This window comes from Aotus nancymaae, unplaced genomic scaffold, assembly GCF_030222135.1.
Source record: "Aotus nancymaae isolate 86718 unplaced genomic scaffold, 86718_ANA_hifiasm-v0.15.2.pri h1tg000016l, whole genome shotgun sequence".
Classification (NCBI taxonomy): Eukaryota; Metazoa; Chordata; class Mammalia; order Primates; family Aotidae; genus Aotus; species Aotus nancymaae.
The window spans coordinates 60,776,476-60,788,799 of NW_026988428.1; the positions used below are offsets into that span (position 1 = coordinate 60,776,476).

General features: G+C 37.6%; 1 protein-coding gene and 1 long non-coding RNA gene across 3 annotated transcripts in view; one reads left to right on the forward strand and one right to left on the reverse strand.

The window, feature by feature from the left end:
• The window catches only part of LOC105732221 (uncharacterized), a 110,691-nt gene that overhangs the window by 88,605 nt on the left and 9,762 nt on the right, over nucleotides 1-12,324 (forward strand). The window contains exon 5 of one of the 2 annotated variants that reach the window (XR_010343021.1): nucleotides 1,052-1,086. The exons of the other annotated variant lie outside the window; for it this stretch is intronic. This is a non-coding gene — a long non-coding RNA (uncharacterized LOC105732221). The remainder of the gene's footprint in view (nucleotides 1-1,051; nucleotides 1,087-12,324) is intronic. 2 annotated transcript variants of the gene reach the window in all.
• The window catches only part of OVCH1 (ovochymase 1), a 69,970-nt gene that overhangs the window by 37,468 nt on the left and 20,178 nt on the right, over nucleotides 1-12,324 (reverse strand). Inside the window, 7 exon segments of the mRNA XM_064377399.1 lie at nucleotides 684-758; nucleotides 3,479-3,557; nucleotides 3,560-3,609; nucleotides 4,649-4,742; nucleotides 5,537-5,664; nucleotides 5,772-5,909; nucleotides 7,246-7,379. Of these exon segments, the coding sequence (XP_064233469.1) occupies nucleotides 684-758; nucleotides 3,479-3,557; nucleotides 3,560-3,609; nucleotides 4,649-4,742; nucleotides 5,537-5,664; nucleotides 5,772-5,909; nucleotides 7,246-7,379 (698 nt within the window).

Consider the following 12,324-nt stretch of genomic DNA (forward strand, 5'->3'; position numbering starts at 1 on the left):
TCTAGTAGGAAAATTTCAAGTTCGTTAGCCCAGTACATAAGGTTCTTTACTGTATCTTGTTTTAGTTCTCGTTCTCATTGTATGAATCCACATATCAATCCTCAAACATATTACATTTGTTTGGGCATCTAAATGCTGTTCTCTTATCAGGAATTGGTAAGACCCACAGCTCAAGTGTTAATCTCTAGGAAGCCTTCTCCAACCTCCCCACCCCCCACAAGAAGCAGGTATTTTCTCCTTTAATAGCTCCTTGTGCAACTTTCTTGAACATATTCAACCCATGCATGTGGAACAATGAGGGATCATAGTATTCACCCAGATGCCATAGAGCATAAGGAAATTAAAAGATGCCAGTGCAAATTTAAACCAAAAAAAAATTTGTTTTCTCCCTTTGTCCCACACTGACCCTAGAAGTCATTTTAGATATTAAGTTTGTAAGGAAATAGATGAAGACAAAAGATTGCTTTATACCCTTTTCTTCCTAACATAAAGCGTATTTGTTCTTCCCTCTATTAACGAGTCTAACTATAAACTAAAATACTTTGGAAGTTTTATTAACCTAAATATAAGACTTATTCTTCTTCACTGTGATGTTATAACAAATATAAGATAAGGACTTCCAAAAGAGATGTCTAGTTAATGAATAGACAAAATTAAACAGTAATAATATTCTATGAACTCACCATGCAGAATAGCTTTTGCAGTAGATACAGGATTGGTTTGGGGAGTTGGCGTTGGTTCAGTTTTGTTGGAAGACTCTAGAAGAAAAAAAAATTTAACTGAAAATAATTAGAGAAACTACACTAAGTGACCCCACTTGCTTACCCTGGTAAAACATAAAGCCACTCTACTGTAGATCTCACTAACATCACCATTCATACACTAGATGCCAGATCACAGAAATGTGATTTCTTGCATATCTCTTAATATTCCTGTTGCATCTGGCTCTTTTAACACTTCTTCCTTCCTTGGCTTCCTAATATTAATCTCATAGTTTTCCTTATATATTGATGGTTGTCTGTTTTCGTTATGTCTTTTTTTTTTTTTTCAGGATCTCATTGTTTAGCCTGAAAAGATATTGCCAAGGTAATGTTCATTACTCTATTTTTATTCATCAACATATAGATGACTTCCAAATTTCTCTCTTCAATGTAAATCTCTTTCCTGAATCCTAGGCCTAAGACTTTTAGATATCCCCACTTGAATTTCCCACAAGCTAATATCTACATGTCTTAAATTGTACTAAGTGATTTTAACAGTCAGTATGGTCTTGTTCTTACATTTCTCTATCATCTAGTGGCTTCTACCACTCACCTTACCACTCATGCTAGGATCCTGAAAGTCATACTTGTGAAGGTTAATACTGAGTGTCGATTGGATTGAGAGATACAAAGTATTAATCCTGGGTGTGTCTGTGTGGGTGTTGCCAAAAGAGATTAACATTTGAGTCAGTGAGCTGGGGAAGGCAGATCCACCCTTAATCTGGTGGGCACAATCTAATCAGCTTTCAGCTATTATAAAGCAGGCAGAAAACCATGAAATAGACAAGCCTAGCCTCCCAGCCTACACCTTTCTCCATGCTGGTTGCTTCCAGCCCTCAAACATTGGACTCCAGGTTCTTCAGTTTTAGGGCTGGGACTGGCTCTCTTTGCTCCTCAGCTTGCAGATAGTCGATTGTGTAAGTTAATACTTAATAAATTCCTCTCTCTCTCTCTCTTGCGTGCTCTCTCTATATATATTATACACACACACACACACATATATATGTCACTATAGAGAGATGCTCTATATATATGTATATATATCTATATATAGATATATACATATATGTATATACACGTGTATATATATATGTATATATACAGAGATAATCTCGCTATAGTGACATATATAGAGAGAGAGACAGAGAATCTATATAGCGATATATATGTATATATATAGAAATCTCTATATATGTGTATATATATAGATCTCTATATAGATATATAGATATGTATATAGATATACATAAAGATACATATACATATATCAAGATATGTGTGTGTGTGTGTGTGTGTATATATATATATATGTCTATCCCTCTAAGAGAACCGTAATACTGGACTTGTCTTTCTTCATATACTCCATCTCCACAATATATACAATCAAACAATACATCTAGAATAAATTCTTTACAAAGATTTTTTTCAGTACTTTTCTTGCATGTAAGTTCATTAATAATCTTCCAGATTACTCTGGAGTCAGAGAGACCAAGTTCTGACTCCACCTCTTGCCAGCTGTGCATCTTTGGGAATGTTACTTCTTTTTTTTTTAATTATTGTACTTTAGGTTCTGAGGTACCTGTGCAGATCATGCAGGATTGTTGCATTGGTATATACATCGCAATGTGGTTTGCTGCCCCCATCCCCCCATCACCTATATCTGACATTTCTCCCCATATTATCCCTCCCCAACCTCCCTACCTCATGCTGTCCCTCCTCTAGTCCTCCACAACAGACCCCAGTGTGTGATGCTCCCCTCCTTGTGTCTGTGTTCTCATTGTTCAACATCCGCCTATGAGTGAGAACATGCAGTGTTTGATTTTCTGTTCTTGTGTCAGTTTGCTGAGAATGATACTTTTCAGATTCATCCATGTCCCTAACAAAGGACACGAACTCATCGTTTTTTTATGGCTGCGTACTATTCCATGGTGTATATGTGCCACATTTTCCTTGTCCTGTCTATCACTGATGGGCATTTGGGTTGTTTTCAGGTCTTTGCTATTGTAAACAGTGCCTCAGTTCTCTCACTAGTGAAAGGAGAGCAATGCACACAGCTCCTATGTATGTAAGGAGGAATAAATGAGAGATAATGCATGTGAAATGCTTAGTCAATACCTACTACAGAGCGAGTAATCAATACGTGTTAGTTAGCTATCCTATTACTCTGGCACTTATAATTTAATGCCTCATGTTCAACATGATCTAAATCCTGCCTGTTCTATTATTCCCTCCAAAACTCAAACCATGTTGAGTTATTTGTAGTTTTCTTATACACTGTCCATTCTCTTTTGTTAGGGTTTTTGCATATGATATTCTTTTTGTCTGAGTAACTTGTACTTTATCTTCCAGAATGCCGGGATATCTACTAATTCTTCAAACTCCTCTAATTTGGCAAAATGGAGCCAGTCAATCTCATTTCAGATTTACCTTCTTTAAATCTAATTCTCTTCTTTCTGTATGTGGTGCGTGGAATCTTCATGTTCCAGTGGATGCCATTTCTTGAGCATTACCTGAGGTGCATCCTAAAGCACAGATTCCTGTGCCCCATCCCAGATCTACAGAAGCTATGTCTCTGGGGGATGGACCCAGAAATCTGCATTTTTGTTATGCTTACAAAAGGGATTGATAGCCTACATTTAGGTAAACATGGCGAAATTATCTTCCCTGTAACCATTTTTATAAGCAAAAGTCCTTATTACACAAGTGTTTATGCTCACCTGAGGGCAAAAAGGTGAATCTAGCCATAAAGCCTTGGAAACGATTTATAGCATCACTTTTAAAATGTGTCACCATCATGGGTTACTAGAACTGAATATTGAAGTGATGGTCAAGATTCCACAAAGGTTAGCTGAAAAGTTTTAGGGAAGTTTGATTTATAGTTATAATTTTAAAAAGTCAGAACGTAGAATAAAATATCACCCAATTAATTTTCTAATCAACTACTTTAGTTTTCTCCAACTTTTACTTGTATGCACACCCTTACATTCACGTGAGATTAAATGTTAGTTTCACAATAACAATGCACTGTAATTTTAACTGCACAGAAAAAGCTCTATAAATAAGGACATTTAATTTCCAGTATGCACAGAAACTCAACTGGTTATTACTTTGCAGACAAGAGGTGGGTTAAAAAAAGAAAACACCCATGTTTGTGTATTCCTTTTTCCAAACGGGACATAACCATACTTGATTAGAGAGGTAACACTTGAAGTCACTTTCATGGAAACCTCACACTATATATGTGCTGTTCTGTAGAATCATGGCATTGTGCTCTCACTAACCTGCCCTTAATGTCTAAATAAATATTACAAGTCCATCTATAAACCTGGCCTCTTACCCACACAAAAACCTACCTGAAGGACAAATACTAGATCCTAAAAAAGTGGTTAGAGGGCTGGATGTTAATTCTTCATACTCAGTAAATTGTCAAGTCACAACTAAAGGTATATTTGAAGTTTTAAATGTCTTAAAATTAATTGTCAGACCCACATAGAAATTGTAGCTTTTGGTTACTTTTCTCGGACACAAATACCAAAATATCAGCAACAGCAGAAATTAATACAGAAAGAAGGAAGCTTTAAAATTTATCTTAAATAACTGCCAAAAATTTACTGACTGTTACCATTTTATCCTTTCTCTTGGGACTGCCTTTTCATCTTACATATAGTCTGAAACAATCTTTACATTTTGCACATTTCCATTAAAAACTTTACTGGTGAATTAGTTGCTGGCTTATGAGTTTTAAAGCTAAAGTATGGCATTCTGAGTTTCTATAGCAAGAAATTCACATTCCCACTCTACCTTATGGTACCCAAGGAAGCCAGCTGATGTTGCAACTACTCTGATTAGTCTAACACTTTCATATTTAAAGGATGACTGCTACCTACCTAACTTGTGCTCTTCTTCAGAATCAGCAAAAATCACAACAGCATCATAAATACAGTTTTGACTAAATTTGACAGTAAAGTCCTCAAATGCCAACTGTACAAATGAAACGTAAGGAGAGAAACGTTCAAAGAGGAGAAGAGAAAAGCTTCAAGGATTTTCCTCTGTGTATTTAAAGGCTCCTTGTCGCATTCTTGTATGCCTTCACATAGAAATGTAAATAACTGCAGTCTCTTTGAAGGGCAACTTGGCAACGACTACCAGCTTTAAATGTGCAAACCCTTTGAGCAAGCAAGTCTACTTCTGGGAATTATACATAACTACATGTGTCCAAAGTCGCTGGAAGATATTCATGGAAACAGTGGCAGATATTCATGACACCATGGCTGGTATAAGCAAAGACTAGAAACTCAGTAAACATCTGTTAATAGGGAGCTAGTTTAACATGTTCTGACATATCATACAATATTTCATGCAGTTATTAAAAAGATCTCTGTGGGCTGATCTGGAAAGATCTTCAAGATATTTTTCAGTGAACAAGACATTGCCGAGTAGCAAATGTACAGGCACACACACACACACACGCATGCATATACATTAGTAAAGCTCAAAATACCTCCCAAGGACACTGTAGTAAGTTATCAGTGTTTGCCTCCAGTGGTAGGATGGGAATCTGATGAGGAGCCTTACTTTTTGTTGTGTACACTTTTAAACCACTGAAAGTCTTCAAAACCACACACACCCAATTAATTTTCAGAGTAAAAAAAAAAAAAATGGCAAATGGCGAAAGCTTCTAGTCATAATGGCAATTTAACAATTGAGATAGATTAAGTTCTGCCTAACTAATGTAACTAAATTCTCTATGAAGTAGTGATTCCTCAGTTTCTTACCTTTATAATGTATTTCTCTGGAGCATAAATGAACCAATGACACCTTACATTACTGGAATACGAATCAAGATACTTGGCAGAGTGAATTGTCCCTTCTACCAATATAACCACACTCTCACAACCTGACCCTGTGGAAGCATTGGGGAAATTCAAAGTGAATGGCCAAAGGCATTTCCTCCTCCTCACCCCCACATCAAGGGAAAATGGCAGGAAAGTAAATACCTGAAACACTCACCTGCCTCTGAGTTCTGTACAGCATTAAAAGTAAGCTCAAAGCCACTGCCACTGTCTTCTGTATCAGAAACAAATGTAACCATGGCCTTATTGGTCTCTGTCAGCAATGGTGAGGGCAATATATTTCCACAGACCTTACCTAAAGAGAAGACAAGGAAAGTAAAATAACATTACTAAGAAGTGGTGGAAACTTACACGTGTTTGTTTTTCATCATCTTCCACAAGCTCTCTGGTCTAAACACACTAAGCTATTTAGTGGTCCTTTAATCATCCCATATTCCCTACTTCAGTGACTTTGCTATTCCATTTGCCTTCTCACCCTCTGTCTCACATGTCCAAATTCTACTCACTCTTCAGGGCCTAACTCAAAATTCAGCTCTCCCATAAACTCTACCAGATAACCACGGGAAATAAGAGCTACCTTTTCTGAATCACCGCAGCACATTCCCTGTGCTAACGGCATTCTCTACTTTGTGTTACACCTTTGATTACCTCAAACTACAAACTTATTTGGGCAGAGAGTGCTTTTTCTTTAAAAATGTCCAGTACCTAGTACGATAGCTCATATACAGTTAATTGTTAACAAATGACTGGTTGAAAGAATAATTACTGTGTAAATAGCAGGCCTGAGCAGGAAATAATTTAGTCAATAAATATACTAACCCCTGGGACAACACTTTGTCTATAGCTTTCTGTCAAGCATGTGTGAAGAGATATTCGTCCTAACCATTAGCCTTATGGAGACCTAGAAATCAAGGCCTATTCCAGCTGTGGAGAGCTTCTATCATGTTTAACATGTAGTATTTCAATGAAATTAGATCTATCGGTTTTGTTTATGTAGCTTAAAGATGTATTCAATAAAAAAAATTGAATGACATGAAATGATCAATTGTGTTATGAGAAAAAAATTGTATCAATGTAAAATTCAAAGTGTATGTGTAAAAAGATACATGTCACAGTGCTAATAGAGATTATCTCTAGGTGACAGGGTTATGAATGATTTATATTTTCTTCCTTTTGCTCATCTGTATTTACCAAATTTGGTAAACATGTACCCACTTTTGTAATTAAAAAATTGCCTCAAAAGGAAGTTTTCTGACAACTGTGACATCAATTGCATTCAACACTGTTATTGAACTTGAGAAATAAATGTGATATCTGGTGTCCAACTTAGAAAAACACTGAAGAGAATGGTCAGTGTGCTGTTCACTGTCCCCACTCTTACCTACCCTCCCCTTAACCTTTCTAGAAAGGAACAGTATGTATGATAAGATGATTGCCCTTGGTACAGAAATTTTATTTTTTTATTTTTATTTTCTTGAGTAAAGTAAAAGCGAGTTTATTAGGAAAGTAAAGAAATAAAGAATGGCTACTCCATAGGCAGATGCCAGAAATTTTATTTTAGATCTTTTAGTTTCTTTTTGGTCTTTTAGATATTCTAAAATGATAAATAAAAACAAATGTAACATACTTACTAATAAGCACTCCATTGCTTGATTGTAAAGATACATAGTCATGATCACATCCAACTTGCTTTTCTGTGTCTAAACTTGTAAATTTTAGCAGGATAATTTTATCTTCTGGTACCATTATTTTCCAAATATATAAGCTGGGGTAGGGTAAGGTGAAAAAATATATAATAAATGGCAGAGTCAAATTTGATAAATAAAATCTAATACCTGTGGCTTTAGCTCATAACTCAACAAAAATACAATTTTATGGAATATTAGGAGATAAAAGGTAATGGAACATTTTATGTGAGAAAAATTTGTGCTCAAATTGCTAACATTTATCTGACAAATAGATGGGTGTTAATTGGAGAATGACCAGAAACCACCCCTTAAATTTCATTTAGTTATAAAATACTAGAATTTTGATCTATAAATGGAAGAAACCCAAAATTCAGCTGAGTTATTAGCCTAATTAAAATTTGTATTTATCCAGAGCTTGAATTATGAATTATGATTCTTATGAATTATGAATTGACCATGCAGTATATGCTAACCTTAAACAGTCACGAAGTCCAAAGTCATCCTAAATTATAGTCCCTGGGTTACAATGTCATCTCTTTAACTCCCAGTAAGGTCAGCTGTGACTTTTCACTAACATTTTTAAAAGCATATTGAGCTCTTAGTAGTGCTGTTCCTACATGTCAGGGCTCAGTGGATGGAGGAGGAGCAGGTGAAAAGCTGAGCCCAGTGTCCAGAGGTCAGCTCCCTTGGAAGTCCTGCTGAAGCAATTTTTAGGTCCTTATGAGAGAGGTGAGATCCAAGATGGCCAAATAGGAACAGCTCTGGATTGCAGTTCCCAGTGAAAACATAGAAGGTGAGTGATCACTGCATTTCCAAACCAATTTTTACTGCCCATAGACCAGGAGATTCCCAGACAGAAAAGCACCATGAGTCTCCAGCATGGCTGTTTCAGCCTGCGCAGCGGGTCTCTGCACAAAAACTCACACAAATCTGCGTGCCATTTCAACTCGTGACTGGAATGCCTGGGAGACCGAGTCACCCATTCAACTGAAAAAAAGGGGGCTGAAACAGGGAGCCAGCTGATCTGGCTCAGCTGGTCCCACCTCCACAAAGACCAGCAATCTGAAATGCTCTGGACTGAGAGTTTCACAGCAAGCACAGCTGGACCTGGGACAGTCCAGCTCTGTGGGGGGAAGGGTGTCCACCATTACTGAGGCAGTCTGCCATTATCGAGGCAGTCCACCATTATCGAGGCAGTCCACCATTACTGAGGCAGTCCGCCATTACTGAGGCAGTTCTAACTATATCCCTATAAACAAAAGTACAAGGAGGTTCACACAGCAGCTGGGCAGAGCCCACGGCAGCCCAGCAACACCTCTGCTGGCAGACTGTGACTAGGCTACCTCCTCGCTGGGCAAGGCATCTCTGAAAAAAGGCAGCAGAATGACAAGAACTTATAAATAAAGCCCTACCTTCCTGGGACAGAGCACCTAGGAAAAAAAGGCAGTTATGAGTTCCCCTGTAGCAGACTTAAACATACCTGCCCAGCAACTCTGAACTGAACAATGGAGCTCACAGCTCAGCACTTGATGGACAGACCGTCTCCTTAAGCAGCTCCCTGACCCCCATATAACCAAAGAGACACCTTATAAAGGTGAGCTCAGGCTGACATCTGGGACAAAGATAATAGAAGAAGAAACTGAGAGTAACCCTTACTGTTCTGCAGCTGCTGCAGATGATCCCCAGGCAAGCAGGGTCTGGAGTGGACCTCCAGCAGTCCTGCAGCAGGAAGGCCTGACTGTTAGAAGGAAAACTAAGAAACAGAAAGAAATAACTTCATCAGCAACAAAAAGGACATCCACTCAGAGACCCCATCTGAAAGTCACCAACCACAAAGACCACAGGTAGATAAATCCACAAAGATGGGAAGAAACCAGCGCAAAAAGGATGAAAATACCCAAAACCAGAACACCTCTCTTCCTCCAAGGGATTACAACTCCTCACCAGCAAGGGAACAAAGCTGGGTGGAGAACGAGTCTGATGAATTGACAGAAACAGGCTTCAGAAGGTGGGTAATAACAAACTTCTCTGAGCTAAAAGATCATGTTCTAACCCAATGCAAAGAAACTAAGAACTTGAAAAAAGGTTTGATGAAATGCTAATAAGAATAAACAGCTTAGAGAGAAATATAAATGAATTGATGGAGTTGAAAAACACAACATGAGAACTTCGCAAAGCATACACAAGTTTCAATAGCCAAATTGATCAAGCAGAAGAAAGGATATCAGAGATTGAAGATCAGCTCAATGAAATAAAATGAGAAGGCAAGATTAGAGAAAAAAGAGTAAAAAGAAATGAACAAAGCCTCCAAGAAATATGGGATTATATGAAAAGACCTAATCTGCATTTGATAGGTGTACCTGAATGTGATGGAGAGAATGAATCCAAGCTGGAAAATACTCTCTAGGATATTATCCAGGAAAACTTCCCCAACCTAGCAAGGCAGGCCAACATTCAAGTCCAGAAAATACAGAGAACACCACAAAGATTCTTCTCAAGAAGAGCAACTCCAAGGCACATAATCGTCAGATTCACCAGGGTTGAAATGAAGGAAAAAATGCTAAGGGCAGCCAGAGAGAAAGGTCGGGTTACCCACAAAGGGAAGCCCATCAGACTCACAGTAGATCTCTCAGCAGAAACCCTACAAGCCAGAAAAGCGTGGGGGCCAATATTGAACATCCTTAAAGAAAAGAACTTTCAACCTAGATTTTCATATCCAGCCAAACTAAGCTTCATAAGCGAAGGAAAAATAAAATCCTTTATGAACATGCAATTGCTGAGAGATTTCATCACCACCAGGCCTGCCTTATAAGAGCTCCTGAAAGCAACAATAGAAAGGAACAATTGGTACCAGCCACTACAAAAATGTACCAAATGGTAAAGAACATTGATACAATGAAGAAACTGCATCAACTAATGGGCAAAACAACCAGCTAGCATCAAAATAGCAGAATCAAATTCACACATAACAATGTTAACCTTAGATGTAAATGGGCTAAATGACCCAATCAAAAGACACAGACTGGCAAACTGGATAAAAAGTGAAAACTCACTGGTGTGCTGTATCCAGGAAACCCATCTCACATGCAAGGATACACATAGGCTCAAAATAAAAGAATTGAGGAACATCTACCAAGCAAATGGAGAGCAAAACAAAGCAGGAGTTGCAATCCTAGTCTCTGATAAAATAGACTTTAAACCAACAAAGATCAAAAGAGACAAAGAAGGGCATTACATAATGGTAAAAGGATCAATGCAACAAGAAGAGCTAACGATCCTAAATATATACACACCCAATACAGGAGCAACCGGATGCATAAAGCAAGTTCTTAATGACCTACAAAGAGACTTAGGCGACTCCCACACAATAATAATGGAGACTTTAACACTCCACTGTCAATCAATATTAGACAGATCAACAAGTCAGAAAATTAACAATGATATGCAGGACTAGAACTCAGACCTGGAGCGAGAAAACCTAATAGACATTTACAGAACTCTCCACCCCAAATCAACAGAAATACATTCTTCTCAGCACCACATCACACCTACTCTAAAATTGACCACATAATTGGAAGTAAATCACTCCTCAGCAAATGCAAAAGAACGAAATCATAACAGTCTCAGACGACTGTGCAATCAAATTAGAACTCAGGATTCGGAAACTAACTCAGAACTGTACAACTTCATGGAAACTGAACAACTGGCTCTTGAATGTTGACTGGATAAACAATGAAATGAAAGCAGAAATAAAGATGTTCTTCAAAACCAACGAAAACGAAGACACAACATACCAGAATCTCTGGGACACATTTAAAGCAGTGTCTAAAGGAAAATTTATAGCAATAAATGCCCACATGAGAAGCAAGGAAAGATCTAAAACTGACACCATATTGTGAAAATTGGAAGAGCTAGAGGAGCAAGATCAAACAAATTCAAAAGCTAGCAGAAGACAAGAAATAACTAAGATTCGAGCAGAACTGAAGGAGATAGAGACACAAAAAACCCTTCAAAAAAATCAATAAATCCAGGAGCTGGTTTTTTGAAAAGATCAACAAAATAGACTACTAGCCAGGTTAATAAAAAAGAAAAGACAGATTAATCAAATAGTTGCAATAAAAAACAATAAAGGGGATATCACCACTGATTCCACAGAAATACAAACCACCATGAGAGATTACTACAAACAACTCCATGCACATAAACCAGTAAACCTTGATGAAATGGATAAATTCCTGGACACGTACACCCTCCTAAGCTAAACCAGGAAGAAGTCAAAACTCTGAATAGACCAATTACAAGGGCTGAAATGAGGCAGCAATTAATAGCTTACCAACCAAAAAAAGCCCAGGTCCAGATGGGTTCACAGCCGAGTTCTACCAGACATACAAAGAGGAGCTGGGACCACTCCTTCAGAAATTATTCCAAACAATCCAAAAAGAGGGAATCCTCCCCAAATCATTTTATGAGACCAACATTCTGATACCAAAACCTGGCAGAGACTCAACAAAAATAGAAAACTTCAGGCCAATATCCATGATGAACATAGATGCAAAAATCCTCAATAAAATACTGGCAAACCTATTGTAATGGCACATCAAAAAGCTTATCCATCACAATCAAGTAGGCTTCATCCTGGGGATGCAAGGCTAGTTCAACATACACAAGTCTATAAACGTAATTCACCACATAAACAGAACCAAAGACAAAAACCACAATTATCTCAATAGATGCAGAGAAGACCTTTGACAAAATTCAACAGCCCTTTATACTAAAAACTCTCAATAAACTACATATCAACAGAATGTATCTCAAAATAATAAAAACTATTTACAACAAATCCACAACCAATATCATACTGAATGGGCAAAAACTGGAAGCATTCCCTTCACCACTCCTATTCAATATAGTATTGGAAGTTCTAGCCAGAGCCATCAGGCAAGAAAAAGTAATAAAGGGCATTCAATTAGGAAAGGAGGAAGTCAAATTGTCTCTATTTGCAGATGACATGGTTGTATATTT